The sequence below is a fragment of the Sinocyclocheilus anshuiensis genome, unplaced genomic scaffold, assembly GCF_001515605.1.
Source record: "Sinocyclocheilus anshuiensis isolate Anshui unplaced genomic scaffold, SAMN03320099.WGS_v1.1 scaffold91, whole genome shotgun sequence".
Lineage (NCBI taxonomy): Eukaryota > Metazoa > Chordata > Actinopteri > Cypriniformes > Cyprinidae > Sinocyclocheilus > Sinocyclocheilus anshuiensis.
Window position 1 is genome coordinate 1,598,220 of NW_015552636.1, and position 24,685 is coordinate 1,622,904.

The 24,685-nt window shown below is 34.9% G+C and overlaps 1 protein-coding gene across 1 annotated transcript in view; it reads right to left on the reverse strand.

Annotated features, from left to right (window-relative positions):
* Positions 1–22,455, reverse strand: part of LOC107666667 (plexin-A1-like) — a 74,054-nt gene extending 51,599 nt beyond the window's left edge. The window contains exons 1-6 of the mRNA XM_016458086.1: positions 22,430–22,455; positions 21,164–21,287; positions 20,733–20,886; positions 19,230–19,329; positions 10,418–10,532; positions 2,030–2,230 (exon numbers count right to left, since the gene is read on the reverse strand). Coding sequence (XP_016313572.1) covers positions 2,030–2,230; positions 10,418–10,532; positions 19,230–19,329; positions 20,733–20,886; positions 21,164–21,287; positions 22,430–22,455 — 720 coding nt within the window. The remainder of the gene's footprint in view (positions 1–2,029; positions 2,231–10,417; positions 10,533–19,229; positions 19,330–20,732; positions 20,887–21,163; positions 21,288–22,429) is intronic.
* Between the last annotated feature and the right edge of the window lie 2,230 nt (positions 22,456–24,685).

Sequence of the window (24,685 nt, forward strand, 5' to 3'; positions counted from 1 at the left end):
AAGTAATGATGCTGAAAATACAGCTGCGCATCACAGAAATAAATGACATTTTAACAGATATTCACATAGAAAATAGATATTTTAAATGGTTATATTTTTTCACAATTTTTACAGCATGTTTGATCAAATAAATGCAGTCTTGGCTTGCAGATGAGATGCAGTACTGTATACACTCAGCTTTGTCAAACCACATTTCCCATGAGCCCCTCTCAATTCCTGCTTTCTGTGTGCAGCTTTATCAGTTCGAGGAATGCCAGCTGTGGTTTTCCCATGCATCCGAGTGGAGAAGTGTGCTTGTGTGTGACGCTGATGCAGTTTTTGGGTCTGTTCTGACCACTAGAGTGCAAGAAGAGCCTTCGGATGGAAACCACAAGAACACAATACAACCCAATCGTCCAGAGAGAAACACGCAGCCAAACCAAGACAACAAGAAGAGCTTGAGTCCAAAAACACACGCCCATCTAGACAGACACAAACTGTTTATAATGCTCAAACTCTGCCAAATAAGTTTCTGCTTTCAACTAACGGACAGCAGGACGAATCCTCCACCATCTGTGCTGCTTCAACAAAACAATAAGACACTGTGTGTGTGTGTTTGGATATAAATACTGTTCTCATCTGCTGCTCTTCTTATTAGATCAATGCGCCGGTTATTACGTGTGTTTGCAACAGTGTGTGTGTGTAGGAATAACATAAATTCACTATAATCTATCCACTCCAGATAAATAACCTATAACACACACGTGCACTGAGAACGGTGGATTAACCATAGATTATCATTCTCATAACTGTATTGATCTGCATGCATTATCAGGAGCATCACATGCATGACTCCGATATGATCATGTGACAGGAACTTATTGATTTAGACGGTGGGAATCAATCAAACCTAACATAATTTCATATGAAAATAACACTGATCTTTTACTGTTTAACTGCTTTATTATTTAACATGCTGAATCAATGCAGCACTGAAGATTATATCGTTATACATCATCATTGTGAGTTACTCTATGCAAGCGTGTGAATGCAAACACTTATGCAAGTTCAGTTTATTGTGTTGTTGCCACATCTGAAAAGTGAATGCTGCATTTTCAGCCCTGCCTCAAGAGGCGCTACAGCGAACATTATACAGTCTTTCAAAAGCTAAATGCATAAATGTACATTTTTTTAATGTTTTTGAAAGAAGTCTCTTCTGCTCACAAAAGCTGCATTTATTACAATAAAAACAGCAATATTGTGAAATATTATTACAATTTAAAATAACTGTTTTCTATGTGAATATACTGTAAAATGTAATTTATTCCTGTGACGCAAAGCTGAATTTTTAGCATCATTACTTCAGTCTTCTGTGTCTAAAGAAGAACATTTCCATCACATAATTAAAAGAATACTTTAGTGAATCATAATTATGACATAAAAAGCCAAACTGAGACAAAAATTCATAATTATGATATGAAAAGAATTATTGTCAACTGTTTTTTTGACTTTGTCTAATAATGGTGAACTTTTATGTCAGAATCTTGACTTTATCTCAATTATGATTGAAGCATGATTTTTTTTCATAATGTTGCGAAAGCATTATGCATTATAGGATCTTCAGAAATCATTATAATATGCTGATTTGCTGCTCAAAAAACATTTCTGATTATTATAAATGTTGAAAACAGTTGTGCTGCCCAATATGTTTTGTGGAGACTGTGATGCATTTTATTTTTCAGGATTCACAGATGAATATAAAGTTCAACTGCATTTATTTAAAACAGAAATCTTTCATTATAAATGTCTTTACTGTCACTTTTACATTTACATTTATTCATTTGGCAGATGCTGTTATCCAAAGCAACTTAAGAGCTGACTTTTGATCAATTTAATGTATCCTTGATGAGTGTTTAGTTCCCAAAAAATTCTACTGACCCCAAACTTTTGAATGGAGTGAAAGACTTCAGTGTGCTTCTGTCACAATGAGCAGCGGTTCTCTAAAGTCAAGAGCTTGTGTAGATGCAGTGAGCACTGAGGTGTAACTCACGGTGCTTTTCTGGCACTGGATGCTGGAGCTGTTGAAGCGCAGCGCCGTCACGCTCTGCGTCTCGCCCTGGATGTGGAAGATGCACTCGTAGTTCCTCTGGCCGGACTGAGGCTGTGGAAGGTTGCGGGCCGACAGCGTGATGGGCTTCGGGACGCCGACGGGGATGAAGATCTGAGTCGACGGCAGAATCTGAGGACAGTCCTGTGAAAACAAGACCAGCATCTGTTATCATCAGCTGACTCAAACACTTCTGGAAAGAGAAATCATTCTTATTGAAACAACAAAACACAGGAAGGACATCGAGCGATCAGTCGTCCAGACCAGCTGACATGTTTAACGTTTGTTTAAACAAGCCTGATGGGGAACATATGAAGCAACGTCACGCAAAGACCTGCAGGAGAAACGAGCTGGACGCCGAAATTATCTGGAGGATATCCCAGAATACCTCACTGCTCTTTTTGGTGTAAACCGTGATGCATTTTATTTTTTAAGATTCAAAGATGACTAGAAAGTTCAAAAGAACAGCATTTATTTGAAATATATATTTTTTTTAATTATAAATGTCTTTACGGTCACTTTTGATCAATTTAATGCATCCTTGCTGAATAAAAATATTATTTTATTTATTAACTTTTTGCATAGTAGTGTCTATATACACATTAAAAAAAAATAATTTAAATTTAATTAAAAAAAATAATTCTATAGATAATGAACAAAAATGTACATAAATAAAATATGTAGTTTTTCTTAATATATAAATCTTTTGTAACATTATAAATGTCTTTGCTGTGACTTTTGATCAATTTAATGCATCTTTAATGAACAAAAGTATTAATTTCAAGTCTTTCTGTCCTGAACTTTGAACAGTAATGCATTTACAGTGTGTGCTGGATACAGGCATGACGCTTCACATCAACAAGCACCGAGGATGGAAAAACAGGAGGACAGAAGACGGGAAGATGACACTCAATAGCTGCAGAACAGCTCTTATGAAACTATTTATGTATAAACACCATAAAAACAGTGTTACAGAGAATCTGATCGGAGAACAGAGAGAGAGAGGAGGAAGTAGTTATTCCAATCTGATAAAGAATGAGACTCATAACCTCTCTCTGAACGCCGCTGCTAAATGAAGCGGTGAAATGAGCTGTTAGTGCGGTGCGACGGAGCACTTATGAGATAAAGAGCTGGAAATCACCGGATTCCTCCAAGTGTCTCCATAGCCATTCCTCCTCAACTGAAGGAAACTCTCTTGACGTCGTTCTGATTTCACGAGTAAACTGACAGTATTTTTAGTAACAGCGCTGGTTTCCTGGCTTCTGCTTATTTAGCGTAAAGAGTGACCACAGCACAGGAAACCAGCAACGAGATGTTTTAAGGAAGGATGTTTGCTCATTAAAACACTCCAAAAATTCCACCAGGAACTCTACTTTTTTTTGAAGGGCTTCTGCAGAACCAAACCTGGAGCTTTATGTGGCCAAACAACAATGGCCGTACCAAGATATAGAGATTTGGTAGTGTTTTGGTCAGTCAAACAGAAGCACCTTTAGTCAAAGTAAACAATGAAACAATCATCCATAGAAGAGCGCATAGCACCATTTAAAAGACTAAAAAGATTTAAGCAAGATTTTCAGTAAGATGCATTAAATAGATCAAAAGTGGCAGTAAAGATATTTATAATGCTACAAAATATTTCTATTTCAAATAAAAGCTGTTCTTTTGAACTTTCTATTCATCAAAGAATTCTGAAAAATAAAATGCATCACAGTTTCCACCAAAATATGAAGCAGCACAAGTGTTTTCAACAGTGATAATAATCAGAAATGTGTCTTGAGCAGCAAATCAGCATATTAGAATGATTTCTGAAGATCATGTGACACTGAAGACTGGAGTAATGATGCTGAAAATACAGCTGCGCATCACAGAAATAAATTACATTTGAACAGATATTCACATAGAAAACAGTTGTTTTAAATTATAATAATATTTCACAATTTTACTGAATTTATCAAATCAATGCAGCCTTGGTGAGCAGAAGAACATTTATTTTAAAAACATTTTAAAAAATCTTACCAGTTTTGAATGGTTTTGTGCACAAACACAATTATTAACACTGCAGCAAAAGCTGCTCATAGATTATTGGTTTTACTTTAACTATGCCATACCTGCTCCTAAAATATCACATCTCCCGCCGTAAGACTTTAATATTTGTTCCGGTAAGCCGGGGCAGAGCAACCATATTCAAATCCTTCCAGCGGCACAAGAGCCATAAAATCCACTTTCAACACTGAAGAAAACAGCTTTGTGCAATAAATGGAAAATAAGCCGTAATACGACTTCAAGAAGCCCATCAGAAAGCCACTGATCATTCTCAAGTCAGTGTGCTGAACTAATTTAAATGTTTAAATTCAATTTATTTAAATTAAATGGCCTCATTTAAATATTTCCGAGTTAAATTGAACGGAAAGCAAACGTTGTTTAGATGTCAGAGCTCTTCAGTGTGTGATTACCCATCGACACACTCTCTATAGTGACCTCATCGGTCAAGGATCTGTTCCCTAGTGAGCCGCCGGTGCTGTCTACATAGGGAGCGTCTTCAAAGACTGCATCCTAACTAAAGTAGAGCCTCAACAGTGACTGATATGAAGAACACAAGACTCTACTAACAATTTAACATGAAGCTAAGCTGAAAACTGGATACTCAAAACATAAATACACAGCACACACAATTATTGGGTGAAACTGAATTACTTTTTCATATTAAATGAAGAAAGTCAACATTTCTCGAGGCTCTGTCTGCTGTCTTGGATTAATTTTTGCTGCCTTTAGGCTCCTTTGGGAACTTCCAGCCTACAAGTTTGGAAATGTGTGTTTGCTCGGTGAAATAATTGGATGCAATGGCCAAATCCATATTTGGTGCTCTCTTTTTCAATAACTGACAAAGACGAGAGAAGCTTTATAGTGCTAATTCAACAAAATGAAGAGCAAAGGGTGAGCATTAGGTGTGTAACTGATGCTTGGAGTATTTTGTTATTCTTGCAGTGGCAAAGAAAATGAATTGGTAAATGCAGTTGTGTCGCACAAGCTTGTCATCTCAAAATGCAATAAAACGAGGAGTATTTACTGTCACTTTTCATCAACAATAAACAATATTTGAATAAATTAATTATGCACAATTACAACTTATGTATTTTATCATTATCAATCCGTGTTGTTAATGTTAACTAAAACTAAAATCATTCTTTGTTAATTGAATTAAATCTAAAATAAAATATAAACATTAAATGAAAAAACAGAAATGTCACCTTGGCAACTCACTGAAATAAAATAAGTTCTACAACTAAAACTGAAAAAATAAAAATAAAAATTAAAAAATTAAAGCATTATAGCAATATTTAAAAAATAAAAAGTCATATAAAAAAAAATGACTAAAACATGCTAAAAGTAAAATTACAAATATAAAAATAAAAGCTACTTCTAAATATTAATACATAATAGTATATAAATAATATACATATTTAATGAAAAACTCTAGAAATGTAGAAATGTTGCCTCGGTAACTAACTAAAATAAAATTAATTGAAATAAAAATAAACTAAAGCTTAATAGACATATTTATAAAATCTATTTAAAAAATGACATTCACAAAACAAAATTACTCAAATTCAAACTAAAAATAAAACTACAAATTTAAAAATAAAGCTAATTCAAAATATTAATAGATAATATAATGGTATATATATATTAAAAAAAAAATTTGAATGAAACAATTAGAAATGTTGCCTCGGCAACTAACTGAAATAAGTTATAAAACTGAAACAGAAATAATAAATTAAAGCATAATAGAAATATAAAAAATAAATAAATGACATAAATAGTATAACAGCATAAAAACAATACTAGAATTACAATAATTCCAACCATTTTCCATCAGTCATGATTCACTAATTGACACGCGTCCAACTTCAAATCCAGAGTTTCCCCATCAGTAATCGTGGTGTTTCACACCTCAGAAATACCATCGTTCGCACCTGAATGCAGCGTGATTCATGACTCGCCGCAATGCATTCTGGGATTGCCTTTTCTGTGTAGGATACAATGAGAGCCCGCTTTAGAATTCGACAAAAACGAGTTATCTTACAAGACAGCACAGAGCTGCTGCCTATCTTTTGGACCAGCCTCCGCGTCAGGGAGCGCCAGTGAGGCCTAAAAATACTGTCTAGGTAGGCAGCACAGCAGCGTACGGAGCAGACACGCTAAAAATAACAAGTGATCCGTATAAATATAAAAGTGATGGAAGCGTGAGAGATGGCAAGAAGGTGTCGGCCAAGAACAAAGCCAGAGAAAGAGAGAGGGAAGACGAGAGAAGAAGTAATCACTCTGATAAAGTCATTTCTCTGCACCTCCCTCTCTCTCTCTCTTCTCCTCCTCTGGTTTAATTATTCAAAGTGGATTAGATCTGTTCTTCAGCTGCCCAATGCATCCCAGCGATGTATATTACATAGACAAAAAGAGAAAGAGAGAGAGAGAGAGAGAGAGGAAAGATAAATCAGGGTGGCGGATATGAACTGGAAAGAAAGGAGCGAACAAAGGCAAAACGAGCGAACAAAGCCGCAAACGACAGAATATCAGCATGCTAAAGCAGAGAATTGAGGGTAATAGGGTCAAAGATGATGCCAAAGACCATGTGACCCCGTTTTTATGGTCTCTCTGGAATGCAGATGCTGTAGTCATGACGACTGGTGTGTTTCACTCATAGACTGTATAAAAACATGGACGTAGTGTCCGTGACGTCACCCGTAGATTTCTGGAGAGCGTTTTTGAAGCTCAAAGTGGGCGGAGTGGGCCATTGCCATCTTGGCAGCGCATCACCGCACATCACTCCCAGATAATCGAAAATGGCGTGTTGGCTTCACGAGAGAGAGCGGGAGGTTGCCGCTTGGTTTCACTGCATGCGTGTGATAAAACTCCCTCACTTCAGTCTGGCACTCGACGTCTAGTTGTTCTGCGGCTCTTAAAAAAAAAAAAAACGAGTCAGGAAGATAAGAAAGAATCCTACACAAGGAACATCAGCGCGACGTGAACGAACAGACAGCGTATGTTTTAAAAATGAAGTGCGGACTCTTTCCGCCGCACTGATTCACATCTTTTCTGACTCAAAGCCTCTAACAGACGCCACCACTCATATATTCTGGCTTTGTTACGTGAATGGTGTAACAAAGCCACATGCGTGTGCAAAATTAAGTGCAGAGTCAAATCTGGCAGGTACATAAAATCACCAGTGACTTTATTACGAACGTCAGCATGATTTACATCCAACTATATGACATTAAAAACAAACGTCTCACCCTCACTGATGTAAGAGACTCAAGAGGTTCAAATCAAACACAAACCGTCCACTAATGTAAACTACTGTCACACCTTATATTTAGATTCACCGTTAGAAGCTTATCTAAGACCGGTGTTTTCATCAGGAGGTCAAGGTTCAGCTGGTTAGTCGGGTTCAGTTAAACCATTTCTCTCTATTGATGGTCATTCAAAAGTTGTAGACTATTTAAGATACTGAGGTCAATAAGAATTTTGTGAGAAATTAATACTTTTATTTAGCAAGGATGCATTAAATTGATCTAAAGTGACTGTAAAAACATTTATGTTACAAAGGATCTGTGAATCCTGAAAAATAAAATGAAGGATCATGTGACACTGAGGACTGGAATGATGAATGCTGATGAAAATTCAGCTTTGATCACAGCAATTAATTACATTTTAATATATATTCATATAGAAAACTGTTATTTTAAATTGTAATAATATTTCATAATTTTTTACTGTATTTTTCATTAAGTAAATGCAGCCTTGGTGAGCAGAAGAGACTAAAAATCGTTTGAATGGTCATGTAAATTCATTATATTACAGTAGACTGCGTGAAATGAACTTGCACTGGGATTTATTTAACAATTCTTTTTAAAACAATCTGCACTCATAAACATCCATTTCTAGCCAAATTAAATATTTTAGAGCTGGGCTATAGTGAAAATGAATATTTGCAAAAGAAAACAGCCACGACATCAAGACCTAGAAATCATAATTTTCAGATTTCCTCATAACAAATTTTCCCATGACTGAACATAAAAAAGCCAAATAATCCCATGATCATTTCTTCTTGAGGTCATTTTAAAAACATTAATACATTTTATATATATATATATATATATATATATATAAAACATCTGCCTAGTGTTATTAAAATTGGTAAAATATCATATAGGGGAAAAAAAAAACAATTTTCTTTTAAATAAAAATAATGCAAAATCTAATTATGTAGACGAAATACTTCCAAGGCACTCACATGGTAAGATAAAAAGCCTTTAATGACCTGGGCTTAAGTCATTATAAATAAATAAAAAATAAATGAATAAAAAATAAATATATACAAAAAAAAGTATTTCGTCTACATAATTTGATTTTTACCTCCATCACATCCAGTGAGCACCAGTGGCTATATAAAGACACCCGTGTAGCACTCTCTGCTTCTGGTTCTTGTAATAATGCAAAATCTAGTTTCAAAGCCAGTGATTTACACTTCACTGGCAGAATGCAAACAAATTTCAGGAAAAGATTTATACTGACGAACCCGCATGAACTCTGACTCAAACTTAGTCTATTATTTGTATAGGATCACGCAGGGATCTGATCGGCTGTGGAACCTTCCAGAACCTCATTGGACTGTATGATGTTCAGAAGCTGTCAGCGGACGGTTCGAGGGAAACTACAAGTGAGCGACGGCTCCACACGCCAATGCCTTTCGGCTCTTCCCTGCTTCTCTCTCGCTCAGAGCGCTGGGGAAACACGCTAGAGCCAGAACATCTCACTCACGTTCTCCCTCCACACATCTGGAGTCTATTAGAGGAAACCAGCGCGCTTCATCTGCTCTCCTACAGGCTTTTAAAACACTGAATTATGGGAGATTCCCGGCGGACTCGCACTCAGCCAATGAGCGAGCGGCGATGACCGGACTCTTATCTCACTCCTCTCGCTCGCTCCAGTACAGCAGATCAGGTTTCTCATGAGTGAGGAGGAAGCGTGAGCGATCACGCCAGAGAGATTAACATGCCGCGATGCATCAGCTTTCCAGTGTCACGCAGTGAGAGCGAGAACAAATCAATGACATCTCAGCCAATCAGAACATATTGCATGTTTAAACTCAACGTCAAATGCAGTTTGCAACCCGTTATACTCGCATCGTGTGATGTGTGACACTTGTCATGGGATGCATTTACAAACGTAACTGGATATTTAATGAGAAAAAAAATGGGCAGGACTTGATTTTATTTATCAGTTTTGATTGGATGATTTGAAAAGAATTTAACATTTACTTAGTACATGTTTTGAATTTGGGTTATTATACTTAACTAAACCAATAAAAAATGTCACTTGAAATAAAATGAACATTAACCATAATAAAAAAGAAAAGAAAAAAAACTTTCAGCTAGTTGCCAATGCAACATTTCTTATTTTAATTTATTTTAACTGGATAAATATTGAGAACTAAAACTGAAATAAAAATTAACACAAATCTGCACAGATATATAAACAAAAACTGCTAAAAAGGACAAAAACAGAAAACACAATTACTAAAACTATAACTGAAAAAAAAAATAAAAAATAAAAACGGATTCAAAATATGAATAAAATCTATAAAAGTATCTCAACAATACTGAAATAACATTGCTTTACATTTTCATAAGAAATCTTGAGGCTCTTTGCAAAAAAAAAAAAGCTGGATAAGAGTAATATAAATATTTACAATAATTATTAAAGTTTAATAATCAGTTACACTAGCTTCAAAAGTTTGGGGTATGTAGGACTTTCTTTTAAAGAAATTACCACTTTTATTCAGCAAAGATACATTAGTTTGATCAAAAGTGACAGTCAAGACACTCATAATGTTACAAAAGATTTCCATTTCAAATAAATGCTGTTCTTTTGAGGCTACTATTTATTCGTGAATCCTGAAAAATAAAATATATCACGGTTTCCACAAAAATACTTCACAGCACAACTGTGTTCAGCATTGATAATAATCAGAAATGTTTCTTGAGCAGCAAATCAGCATATTAGAATGATTTCTGAAGATCATGTGACACTGAAGACTGGAGTAATGATGCTGAAAATTCAGCTTTGCATCACAGAAATAAATTACAGTTTAACAGATATTCACATAGAAAACAGTTATTTTAAATTGTAATAATATTTCACAATTTTTACTGTATTTTTGATCAAATAAATGCAGCCTTGGTGAGCAGAAGAGACTTCTTTCAAAAACATACTGACCACAAACCTTTGATCTTTTGGTAATGAGCAGTGATATCTGGCTGTGTTTCTTACCTCTGACATGTTCACTCGTCCCTCCTGGAAGGAGCAGTCGTTGGTGTTCTGTGTGCACAAGTGTCTGTATTTACACCAGTGACACGGGAACGAGCCGTTCACACAGGACAAGCACCTGGAGAGATACAGAACAATACAGATGAGACACACAGAATCAAGCCAAAACACACATTACAGAGTCAGAAAGCACAGCGCTCCACACGCGTCCTTATTCTGCCCACGAAAGTGTGTGAAATAATAATAAAGATCCACTTTAGTAGGCATCTCCGGTTTAAGAAAGAAAGTGAGCGATGACAAAAAAAGAGAGAGAGAGAGATCAAAAAGAGACGAGGATTTCCCATTAAAACACGAGCAGAGTAGATAAGAAAAAAGCGAGAAAGCAGAAATCTGTGCCAAAAAAAAATAGTGCACTGACTTAGTACATAGGCAGCTGCCTACTTAGGGAACATACCAACTAAAACACAACCTTTTAGACCACTACATATAAATGAAAACTCCAAATCCACACACAAGTATTAGTGAAACGGCTCATTTTTAATTAGATTAAAGCGTCTCTCACTGACTCTGAAAGCATCTGAGGCTTCTGACTGCAATACAAAGTCATTTGTTTCAATTATTCAGTATTAAGTCCAGCAGATTGTTCACCCAGTGACATTAATCGATGCTGTCCAATCAGAGTTGAGAAATGATTGCCTAATGAAATCTGGTAACTTAAAGAGAGCAGCATACCACAATGCTTTTAACGTCTATGAGGATTTAATTGTGTTATTAGATAAATCGGAAAATTAAAAAAATTATGTTAACAAAAAAAGTTAATGAGCGATGACAAAAAAAGAGAGAGAGAGAGATCAAAAAGAGACGAGGATTTCCCATTAAAACACGAGCAGAGTAGATAAGAAAAAAGCGAGAAAGCAGAAATCTGTGCCAAAAAAAAATAGTGCACTGACTTAGTACATAGGCAGCTGCCTACTTAGGGAACATACCAACTAAAACACAACCTTTTAGACCACTACATATAAATGAAAACTCCAAATCCACACACAAGTATTAGTGAAACGGCTCATTTTTAATTAGATTGAAGCGTCTCTCACTGACTCTGAAAGCATCTGAGGCTTCTGACTGCAATACAAAGTCATTTGTTTCAATTATTCAGTATTAAGTCCAGCAGATTGTTCACCCAGTGACATTAATCGATGCTGTCCAATCAGAGTTGAGAAATGATTGCCTAATGAAATCTGGTAACTTAAAGAGAGCAGCATACCACAATGCTTTTAACGTCTATGAGGATTTAATTGTGTTATTAGATAAATCGGAAAATTAAAAAAATTATGTTAACAAAAAAAGTTAAAATATATCAATAAATATAAAAATTACTATTTTATTATTTTACCATTTTATTTACTATTTTATTGCTCTTTTATTAAAATTACTACTTTTATTATCAGATAAACCCGAAAATCATAATCGTAAAAAATCGTTTATATATACATACATATGAGAGAGAGAATATATAAATATATAATATAAACAGTATATAATGTAACAATAGATTTTTAAAATGCATATTGTAATTTTTAGATTCTTTTTTTTTTGCATTCAATAAATCTAAAAAATATAAAGCATAATATTGGTTAACAAAAAGTTTCTGTAAAACCCTAAATCATTCACAATAGCATGCTGTCTAATTTTATGAGCATTTTGAGTATTTTAACCAGCAGCGCTAAAGGATTCTGCTGCATAATTGTTGCACCTCTGAGTCCCGTGAGGAAACACAAGCACATGTGGTGGAGTGTGTGTGTTTGTGTAGGTAATGATCCCCCATCGAGGCACCATTTGTCAGTTTGTTAATGCTGCGTCTCCAGAGACACATAATCTGCTAATCAGCATGAATAAATCCAGAGGATGGCCGTGATGGAGAACAAATGGATGCAGGTGAAACACACAACATGTCTGAGATATGCAGGTACATGCATAAACAGATAAAGACAGCACAGACTGACTATCTGTAAATGCCACAATGCAATATTGCTTAGAGTAAGTCCATGAGGGACAGACGTTCATGTTTAACATGATGTACTGTTGTGTACTAGGTGTGGATTAGACTATAAAAGAAATTAATTTTTTCTTGCACTCTTAAAACTGAACTCTTCAAATGTATGGAAGCTTATTAAATATGAATAAGGTAACTGTGGTTAAGGTAAACGCTTCCAAACAAACTCTGGTACGGTTGAATGGGTGAACCAATGAATGGATGACCTTAAGCACACGTGTGGTTTTGTTCATAGTTTCTGGTTCACTTGCAAAAAGGGCAGCGTGAAAGCAAACCACACCAAACAAACAAAAAATAAAAAATCAACATTGTATTCGGTCCGGACCAAAGTAAGTGAACTAGCGGACTTTCCTGGTGTGAATACACCCGAATTTATTCAGAATTGTGAGATATAAACTCGCAATTCTGCAATTAACTGAAAAATAAACATGCAATTGTGAGAAAAGTCTTCATTGTGAGATATAAAATGATTATGAAAGTAGTCTGAATTATGAGATATAAATTCGCAATTCTGAGAAAAAAAGTTTGAATTGAGATATAAATTCGCAATTGTCAGGAAAAAAGTCTGAATTATGAGATATAAATTCGCAATTCTGAGAAAAAAAGTTTGAATTGAGATATAAATTCGCAATTGTCAGGAAAAAAGTCTGAATTATGAGATATAAACCCGCAATTGAGAAAAAAGTCTAAATTATGATATATAAATTCGCAATTGTGAGAAAAAGTCTGAACTGAGATATAAATTCTCAATTGTGAGAAAAAAGTCTGAATTATGATATAAATTCGCAATTGTGAGGAAAAAAGTCTGAATTATGAGATGTCTGAATTGAGATATAAATTCTCAATTGTGAGAAAAAAGTCTGAATTATGAGATATACATTCGCAAATGTGAGGAAAAAGTCTGAATTATGAGATATAAATTCGCAAATGTGAGGAAAAAGTCTGAGTTGAGATATAAATTCTCAATTGTGAGAAACAAGTCTGAATTATGAGATATAAATTCTCAATTGTGAGAAAAAAGTCTGAATTATGATATATAAACCCGCAATTGTGAGAAAAGTCTTCATTGTGAGATATAAAATGATTATGAAAGTAGTCTGAATTATGAGATATAAATGCGCAATTCTGAGAAAAAAAGTTTGAATTGAGATATAAATTCGCAATTGTGAGGAAAAAAGTCTGAATTATGAGATATAAACTCGCAATTGTGAGAAAAAAGTCTGAATTATGAGATATAAATTCGCAATTGTGAGAAAAAAGTCTGAATTATGAGATATAAATTAGCAATTGTGAGTAAAAAGTCTGAATTGAGATATAAATTCTCAATTGTGAGAAAAAAGTCTGAATTATGAGATAAATTAGCAATTGTGAGAGAAAAAAGTCTGAATTATGAGATATAAATTAGCAATTGTGAGTAAAAAGTCTGAATTGAGATATAAATTCTCAATTGTGAGAAAAAAGTCTGAATTATGAGATAAATTAGCAATTGTGAGAAAAAAGTCTGAATTATGAGATATAAACCCGCAATTGTGAGAAAAATGTCTGAGTTATGAGATATAAATGAACAATTATGAGAAAAAAAGTCTGAATTGTGATATAAAGAATTGCTAGAAAAAAGTTTGAATTATGAGATATATATTCGCACTTGTGAGAAAAAAATCTGAATTATGAGAAAGAATTACGAGAAAAAAGTCTGAATTATGAGATAAATTACGAGAAAAAAGTCTGAATTATGAGATATTAACTCACATTTTGAGAAAAAAAGTCTGAATTATGAGATATTAACTCACATTTTGAGAAAAATGTCTGAATTATGAGATGTAAAGAATCACTAGAAAAAAGTCTGAATTATGAGATATAAATTCACAATTGTGTGAAAAAAGTCAGAATAATTAGATTTAAATTCACAATTGTGTGGAAGTCTGAATTATAAAATATAAACCCGCAAATGTGAGAAAGTTATAAGAAACTCGTAATTGTGAATAAAAAAGTCTGAATTGTGAGATAAACTCACAATTATGAGAAACAAAATCTAAATTTTGAGATACAAACTCGCAATTGTAAGAAAAAAAAACCCTAAATCACAGTATAAGATATAAACTCACAATTGTGAGAGAAAAAACCCTCTAAATTACAGTATAAGATATAAACTCACAATTGTGAGAGAGAAAAAAATTCTGAATTGTGAGATCAGGCCTTTCCAAAATATTTCCAGTGGATAATTTCCATATAAATCTTCGGGTATAAAATTCAGACCCAGAGCCTTAAAACAGCACTACATAATAAACAGACTGTCATCCATTCATCACTGGTTTACACTTTTAGCTTATTTCATCAAATCTGCCGTCTATCCTGACTGAGGTCCATTTGGTTCCAACTTGTGATTCTTTTTTGTATTTTCTTTCTCCTGCATGTTTTCCCTCAACCCATTACCAATTCAATTTAAACTACGCAATCCGGTTCACTTAAAGCAGAGATTTCTTAAAATAAGTGGTAAGAAGATAATAAATGTGACCTTATTTTTCTTCCTGACCCCTGCACCAATCCCGAGAGATGCTTTAATCCCCGTCCCGTCTGGAGTGGGGCTGATTGAGGGTGTCTCTGGTTTAAGCCCCTCACGCTGAGCTCTCTTCCCCCACAGACGGCCGATGATTTCAGGGCGTCCCTGATCAGCGATCAGCATAAACCCCCACACGCGCTGGAGGAGTGGAAATCTAACACCGGGACGCTCATTTCCTTTACTCACATTCATTAAGATGCTGGGCTGTTCTAAAGCCTCCTACAAAAAGGACACCGAACACCTCCGATAGCCCTCATCACGGACAAACTCCATTTGGGTGAAACTCACAAAAAAGTGGCCAGCTCATATTTCTCCTCTAAAAGAAACGAGATAAGAAATTGTATTTTATATAAAGAAAATGAAGCATGCTTTTTTTAAACCATTAAGATGTTTTGCATTGCAATTTGATTGTTTTCATGAAAATTAGGAATTTTTTCCTATATTCTCATTATCAATGCAAATTAAGCACAATTTTCCCAAATTCTCATACATGCAAAATGTAACTTTTGAGTTTTGCATAGTTATTTTCCGTCTTTTTAAAAACTTTATTTGTAAGAAACAATGTAATTATTTGTCCAAAGACAATACTTTATATAATTTAAATAATTATAATACTAATTTATATATGAAGAGTTTATTTGCAAAAACCGATAAACGCCACTTAAAAAAAAAAAAAATAGAACTGAGTGCCATGCATTATTCTCCACATAGAGCACGATCTGAACCCTAAACACGTTTAGTCAAAAAAAGCCTGTTTTGTCCACTTTCAAGGCATCGCGAGTTCACATTTTACTGAAGAAGCCGACAAGCGCCCTTGCTGTTTGTGAACAGAAGCCGATAAGTCCATTTTAGCGAATCAGCGCGCTGTATTCAGGTCAGGTGACAAGGCTACTTTCACTTTGAAAAGACGTGCTAGCTGAGAGGAGTTTCGTCAAAGCTGACTAAAAGTGATCGAGGATGGATAATTTCGACGAACTTGATGAACCTGTGATATCTTCTTCAGGGTGAAAAAGGAAAATAAAAGCTGAAACGTTTTCACGGAAGCTTGCAAAAGCAGCGCGTTACAATGGTGAGGGAAAAGCTCCCTCACCATTAAAGTGATTTCTATATTTTATCCATTTAAAAGACTACAAAAGCGATCCCAGTTCTGCGCATAAACCTAGCGCGATATATTTGTGTCTATGGTTAGCTGCGCAATGTCGTCTTTTGTGATTGGCCCTAATACCTGCACACTGCAGCCAATGGAAATGCTTCTCTATCAGTGCGCGTGCTGCTCCTCACAGCACACATCGTGAAAGCAGACTGCAGTTTGTCATTCATTGTAACAAACAAAGTGTAGAGACAATCTAAATAATAGATTCAGTGTGCAGTGTAGGGAGCTTCACAATAATTAAAATGGACAATTTGTGAGATCCCGATGTACTAAGACAAGTGACAGCTTTTAAATTATTATAAAGGGAGTTTGCAAATGTGAAATTGAACTTACAACAGTTTTATACATTTATAATTTTATACATAAGTTAATATTAAGTGACTTACATTTTAGGAACACTGTTGTCTGATTGTGCTCTATTTCGTCAACGAAAATAGTTCCAAACAAAGTCACAGCTGAGCTGCTGTGCATCTTCAAGCAAACACTGCGTGCTGTTTCGTTTATGAATGAATCTGCGTTTTTGAACAAATCTAGTGAGTCAATGTTTCAATGACCCATTCATAAAGAGAGTCACCTTTGCTTCATTCCTAAATGAATCAGCCGTTTGAAAGAATTGATTGAATTAATGATTCAGTGACAAAGACAGTGACTTGCTGCCACCTACTGGCGGTTTCAGTTTTATTAAGTATAAATTGAGTCATTTAAATTGTTTAATATTTCTTAATTTCATAACATTGTTATTATGAAATGCATTAATGCCACCTCCGAGTCTTGTCAAAAAAGTCTGTAAATATTCCTTAATGCCACATTTGTGCTTATCTTTGCTGTGCAAAGATGAATTGTTGATGCTGATTTCATTTGACTAGTAACTTATTCTTCCTGATTGTATCTTATTATTTTAACTGAATTTATTCTTTAATTAAAATTTTTGATAAAAGTTTATAAATCTAATTTTTTTTTGGCACAAAAGATGACATACAATTAATAAAGTTAGAAGCATTACAAAGGTTAAAAAAACCTTTAAGGAGTCAAATATTGCCTTATATTAGTAAGGTTAATTTCTGTCATTGATCAGAAGGTGTTCCTAATTTTTTTATTATTTTTTTTAAGTAGGAGCACAAGTGCTCCTGAAAAGAAATGTAAGCGGTGTAGAGAATGTAATGTTACCTTTTAAAAACTAATTGCAAACATTTATGCAAAGTGCAAACTATTAAATATAATCTACAAATCACGCAATAGCCTACTGTACCACTAAATAAGTGTTTTGAGGGCTTAGCTAAACAGGCCAATTAGAAACAATTACTAATCATTCAGATTTTTTATTAAATCACCTAGATTTTTGATTGTGTTCCTAATTTTTATTTTTTTTTTAAACAGGAGCACAAGTGCTCCTAAAAAGAAATGCAAGCGTAGAGTCGTTTTACAAACTAATTGCAAATGTTTATGCAAAGTGTAAACTATTAAATATAATCTACAAATCATGCAATACTGTACCACTAAATAAGAAGTGTTTTGAGGGCTTAGCTAAACAGGCCAATTAGAGACCATTAATAATCATTCTCATGTTTTTATTAAATCATTCTTTCATTTCACTAATCAATTTTTTTTTTATTAAACACAAGGGGTTATTAATGATGCTTACATTATAACATGTGCAAATTCACACACAACTAATCTTTAATTTGGCCAGAATTGCAGGTGCCTGTCTTAACATCCACGAAGGTTTAGAGAAAATATGAAATAAGTTTGATGTTATTATAGATTATAAAGGGTTTAATAATTAAATACATCCGAAAGGTCATCTAAAATTATCATTAGCCCCCCCCCCCTTCCAAGCTAGAGTCCCACAGTGAATTTTGGCCATTTCCACCATTGATACACACGCACACACTCACACACGCACACAATCACACTCACACTCACACACACACACAAATAAATACATGTAAACAAAATAATTAAATATAAACAAATAAATTAATATCTTTACTTTCAATAATAATTCTTAACTATCATTGTTACAATTCTTTTTTTAAATCAGCTAAAATAAAGGTAGTACAAAAGTATAATACATTTTAATTGAAATCACTTTTTGCAATAAAGTGATGAAAATAAGATTTTTTTTTAATACATTAAGAATTTTTTTATTCTAAAGAAAAAGCAGTATGTAATGAAGAATAAATTGAGTGGAAGAAATTAATATTGTTTAAAAGTTATGAAAATATTGCAACAAAAAAGGGCTCAAAAATAGGCTTCATTTTTAATTTGCAAAAAAAAAAAAAAAAAACGAAATCTTATTTCTTTCTTTTGATTTTAATATAGCCTGGAAATGTTCTTGACATGTTTTATGAAATTCACACATTTCCTCTTGCTTTATTTCTTTCTCATCTACACAAAGCTTTGACAATGTCCATAATAACACTTTATTATCCAAAATACAGTCCTCTAAATTGCAGTTGTGCTTTTAGAGATGTGGACGCATTGAATAAAGAAGCATGTGATTATCCAATTATGATAATACTCATATGTAGTGTGTATTTTTCAAGTACACAAGCTGGTCTTATCAGAGAAGAGCAGTGTGACCTAGTTTTAAAGCTCACTGCTGATGGGGTGTGTGTGTGTGTGTGTGTGTGTGTGTGTATAGGAAGGTATTGTGTATCTGAGATGCTGTTACTCTGAGAGGTGTGTGTGTGTGTGTGTGTGTGTGTTATATCTCTAGAGACAGCTTTGGGCTCATCTGTCCTGCAATAAGACACTACACAGACCTCCCAAAAGAGTCCGGACCCATCTGGAGCGTCTTAGAAGTACACATGACACACAAATTCATTGAGATGTTCAGCTGGGGGTCCCACTATCTGCAGGACTCTAACTGCAGTCTGTTTTCAAGAGAATAACTGTCAATCAACACGCCACCGGTTGCTGTGGCAACAGAAATTTGACCCCACCCCCCTGAGTGATGAGGAGCTTGTGGGTAAAACGAGAAGAGCAGAGATAAAGAGAGGGAGAGAGAGAGCGAGAGAGAGAGAGAGAGAGAGCGAGAGACACTCACGATCTGTGGATGCTGCAGTTGTAGAACGTGAAATCCACACTAGCAAATTTCTGCCCCGTTTCCCTCGATTTCAGATACAGCTTCACCACATGAGTGTCTCCTTCAGAGGGACAAATAAAAGAGAAAAGAGGTTAGTCAGATCTCTGCCTCTTGATGAAGAACAGCAGAACCAGCTGCTATCTAAACACTCATGTGTAAGGAGTCTTTCCACTTAACTGTGGTAAAATCACTGAACTCTCCAGTGGCTTGTTGCTTTTAGAACATCACAAACAATGTAGTGCATTAGTGCTTTTTGCATTAATAAAGTATTGTTTAGACACAGGTTTGTGTTTTCTGCATAAAAAGGTTTTGAGTTTAATCAAGTCTACAGCTGCATCCCAATTCACATCGTTCGATTCATTACATTAAAATATATTGTTTTTAGATTCATACATTAAGAAGTGTTATTGCGCAAATAGCCCAACATTCATCACCAATTAAAATTTGTAATCAGTTATTTTAGTGTGTTTTTATATTTTGAATTAGTTTTTATTTTTATATCCTCCATTTTCATTTTAGCTAACTAAAATTTGTAATCAGTTATTTTAGTGTTTTTATATTTTGAATTAGTTTTTATTTTTATATCCTCCATTTTCATTTTAGCTAACGTTTTAGTAATGTTTTTTTGTGTTTTTGTATTTAATTATTATAATTTTTTTATTGTTATGTCTATATAGTTTTTATTATTTTTTTATTTCAGTTTTAGTTTTAGTTCTTTTTCTCACCAAATGAGAAATGATGCTCTGGAAACTAGCCAAAATAAAAGTTTTTTAAATTTTTAAATTGCTCATTTTATAGCAGTTAATATTTATTTAATTTCAAGTAATGAAAACATTGTTTTATGGTTTTTAAATTTAATTTACTATAATAACCCTGCTGTTCAATACCCAGACACCTTCAGCTTACTATTTTTGTACTAACACACTATGATTCAGGACTAGAAATTTTAAATAACGGAAATGTTGCCATTTTGATGTCACTTAATTATTTTTGTCTTATTTTTTTCTTTTAAAAAGTTCCCTTTTGTGCTGATTCTCAAGCTCAGACAATTAAAAAAACATCAAACATCAATAGCAAACAGCTTTGATGCAGCATTTCAATTATGCAGACATATTCAGCAACAGAATGCATATTTTCCAGAACCATTAATGCAATCAAACATTACAAAAACCACTCAGTTTCAGTATTTTTCCTTAATGCAACCGGATCTTGAATAAGAGCTGCTTCTAAATCTCCAATCCTATCTGGGACACAATAATCCCTCAAACTATACAGGACAGATATGATGACGATCTGAAAACAAAACCACTGACTGAATCTGTGGAACAGACTGATGGTGTTATATAATAATCATCATATACTGATGTTACTCGTGATCTTCAAGACTCTTGGTTGTAATGGCTTCTGCTGCAATGCTTCTAGTGAGCGCTAGTGTGTATGATCTAGCAGTGTGTGTTTACTGACTCTGCTGGCGTGTGATGGGGGCGAGCTCTTTGGCTGACGGCGAGAGGCAGTAGATCTGCGATCCGTGTATTGTTCCTTCGGTCTCGGTGTAATCCTCGAAGGAACAGTCCACCCCTGCGGAAAGATCCGGGACGTTGCGGGCCTGCAGGACCAGCTGGCAGACCGATGGAGAAAACAGACAAAGTGAAAAAGTTTGGCCCATGTCCCCATAATTCATCTGCTTGTTTTTAAAATACACTCTACATGACATCTGCTGCTCCATATTGCTGCGTGTCTGCTAGCGCTCCATATAGTGTACCGCTCCTCAACATCTATGAAGAGGTGACAGATACGCAGTGCTGTGCATCTACTCTAATTCACACAGACACACACACACACACACACACACACACACACACACACACACACACTCACAACACACACACACACACCTGGACTTCAGCCATGGTGACGGAGATGTTGTTGGGCTGGACCGTGAGCTCCACACACTGATCCACTCTGGAGGTGAATCTCTGCGGCTCATCGGCTCTCTCACAGCGATCACGGCGAGAACAACTGACGACAGAGAGGAATAAACTTACATTTCTACAAAACTTCTTCAACACCCTTGAGTGGTTCAGAGTGTTAATAAACTTTAGTATAATCGACAACGAGAGAAAGTCTGTGTAAACTGAAGGATTCCTTCATAAACATTCATTTCCTCCACAGGGATTTCAGAAACATTCTTCAATAAAGAGTTCCGAGCCATGAACCAAACAGACCAGCTCCCTGATGAATCATAAATAAAAATGGAATTTTAAGCAAAAAAGCATATGAACCTGAGACAACGTGAACTCTAATTATTTACTTATGTGGCAAGTAGCCGTGTAATAAGCAGGATAATGTACATCCAGCCGGTTGTTATCTCAGAATAAACCCTGACAGGACCCCGACGTGAAGCGTAATTATTTACTTATTTACATAAGTAAATAATTAGATGCGAAATATTGATTTGAGCTGAAATATTTGAACGCAAAGCTTCCATGAAGACAGCAGTTGCGAGCAAGCGGCAAATTCAAACTAGACGGACATTTAAGGGAAACGGTGCAGTCAAACCACTTATTACACAACATTTCACCACAAAAATAATTAAGGCAATAAAAGAATTAAGACGAAAATGTTTTAAAACCGTACCAGTTTGTTAGTTCTTGCTTGTTATCGAGGGATAGCATACCTCGGAATGTCGCGACTGACCAATCAGAATCAAGTATTCCACAGAGCCGTGTAATAAACAAAGATTAATAACTTCTGTAGCAAATTGTGAATGTTAATGCATTAACTAAGGTTAACTAATGAGATCTTATTGTAAAGTGATACCTATTGGTCTTTATAATTCTTTTGCACTTTAATCTGTGTAAAATTTTTAACTTTATACATTTTTTGTGTATTGCTTTATTGTATTTAAATGTTCAGTTATTTTTGTTATAAGAAAAAAGTTATTAAAGGGGTCATATGATGCTGCTAAAAAGAACATTATTTTGTGTATTTGGTGTAATGAAATGTGTTTATGCGGTTTAAAGTTAAAAAAACACATTATTTTCCACATACTGGACACCGGCCCTCCAGGACTGAGTTTGGACAGCCCTGTGTTATACTGTATTATGACAACACTTTTTACTTTTATAATGCAGCAACACTGTGAACTTTTATAATGATACGTTTGGTCATTGACTTTTACATGCATCGTTATGCAAACACAAGAGCAGAGTTCTCGGCACGATAGACCCGCGACTGGCAGATCAGCGTGCCTCTTATTTCTCTCCAATACGATAGGAAATTAAATTAATTGAAATATGGATCATGTTAACTTTGACAAGATTGACGGTGCAGTTTAAACGGTGACAGGATGCATGTAACGAAGCAACAGAGCATCTGTTAAAGACGTAATAATGACGAAGTAGTATGTCCCAAAGCTTGCCTACTATTCTGCTACATACTCAAAAGTATGTACTTTTTCTTTACAAAAAAGTACATACTTTTAGAGCATAGTATAAGTAGGCGAATTGGGATGCAGCAATTAGGTTATTTGCAATTTTTTAAGGAAGTGGGCGGTCCCTATTTGTCATCACCATGGTAACAGTGACTTACTTCCTTACTGGGAATTTGAAACTAAATATGTTTTAATGATGCGGAAATCACAAACTTCTACAGACGCATATAATCATCACTGTGACCTCAGTGTTCAGCCAAGTTTACGTTACTGTTAAAATAATTCTCTCACTATGGAGAAAATAAAAGGGGTTTTTACATCTGGAAGCTGACTTTTGCACTCCTCTGGCATTTACTGTAGATGTAACATGGGAAAACCATTTAAACTGCTTGCAAAACTGCTGCTTTGTGGGTAAAAGTGTGGTAAACTTGTGGCACAGGACTATTTGCTGCTAATGTTTGCCAGGAGGTGTTGAGTGTTTGCTGGAACGCGAGCCGAGCGCTCAGACATGAACACACAGACTTCACCGATCCCTGAAAGGCAAACGCAGACATCTAAAGATAAAACTGACATCTCAATCTTCAGGGACTACAGCTGAAAGTGACGGTTATTGCAGAAGAGAGGACGATGGGAGTCTTTTTTGGCTTTTAATTATTTTTTAAGCACAGTTCAGTTCTGAGATCCTGCTAATGTTTCTCCCGTGAGTGAGATCAGAGAAGCCTCAATGACCCGTTTATGTGAAACATAATGAATATTTCTACAACGTCTTTATTCTGTAGCCTGAGGAAGCGTTTGATGAACTGATGTGACAAAACACGGTAGATGGTGGTAAACCACATGCAAACACACAGACGCTCAGAAAACAAGCCCAGGGTGACAAATCAAGAGTTTTAACCCTCTAAAGCCGGACACGTGAAATAATAGTTCAAATTTTTTATTTGCATTTTTTTTTTTTTTGTGGAAGTTTATTAAACTTAAAATAATTTTATTTATTTATTTGCTCATTTAATTATTATTACTACTTTTATAATTTTTTTTTAGCATCACATCTGACCCATCAGGCTTTTATGGCTCATATAGGATGAAGGGAGACTCAAACTGAGCAAAAATTAGCATTTCGGTGCAGATGCTGATATTTATATGATGAAATTCTGATGCTTGTAATGTAAATCAATGAGATCAATGAGAACAGCGTAACAGATAATTACATAAAATGATATAAATATCAGTCATCACTCTATATCTCCAATAAAATGTCTTTAAATGTTTAGTTTGAGGATCAAAACACAATGCAATGCAATACAATGATGATTGAGAGATGAACAAACGTTCCTCAAAAGCCTGATGATCAAATTTGATACTGATATATCATGGATAATCAAGTAAAACTAAGCAGCTTCAGTGTTCATCTGAAAATATTACTAACAATATCAAACTTATTCTTATGTTTACTTGATAAAAAATCAGTAAAGATTTGGCAGCAAAAAGACATGAAGCACCAGCTGAAGGAGAACTGTGGTACATTTAACTTGCTTAAGTTTAAACTATCACTCCGACGACAGAAGGCATGGAGTGGATTGTGTGCAACAGGTTTAACAGTAAAGTTTTGATCATGTTGGTCATTTAGAGGCCTTATAAATTTGTATATCAAATATGATACAGCAGGCTTATATTCAACTTATTCACATCTGTCAAATTATATCCAAAATTCAGACTGGTTAAAGGAAATGTGTGTTATGAAGATATCTGTACGTGTGTGTGTGTGTGTGTGTGTGTGTGTTTGCGCACACACACAGTCAAATCTGAGAAACACTGCAGTCATACAGCACATCTGCGACCAAATCAAGAGACGCTGCAAGCCAGAGACAAGCGCTGGAGTGTGAGAAACATGCTTGCTGCTGTCTGTGTGTGTGTGTGTGTGTACATGTGTGTGCGTGTGCATATGGAAAACACAGAATCAGCTTATCACACGCTGCGCCATCTG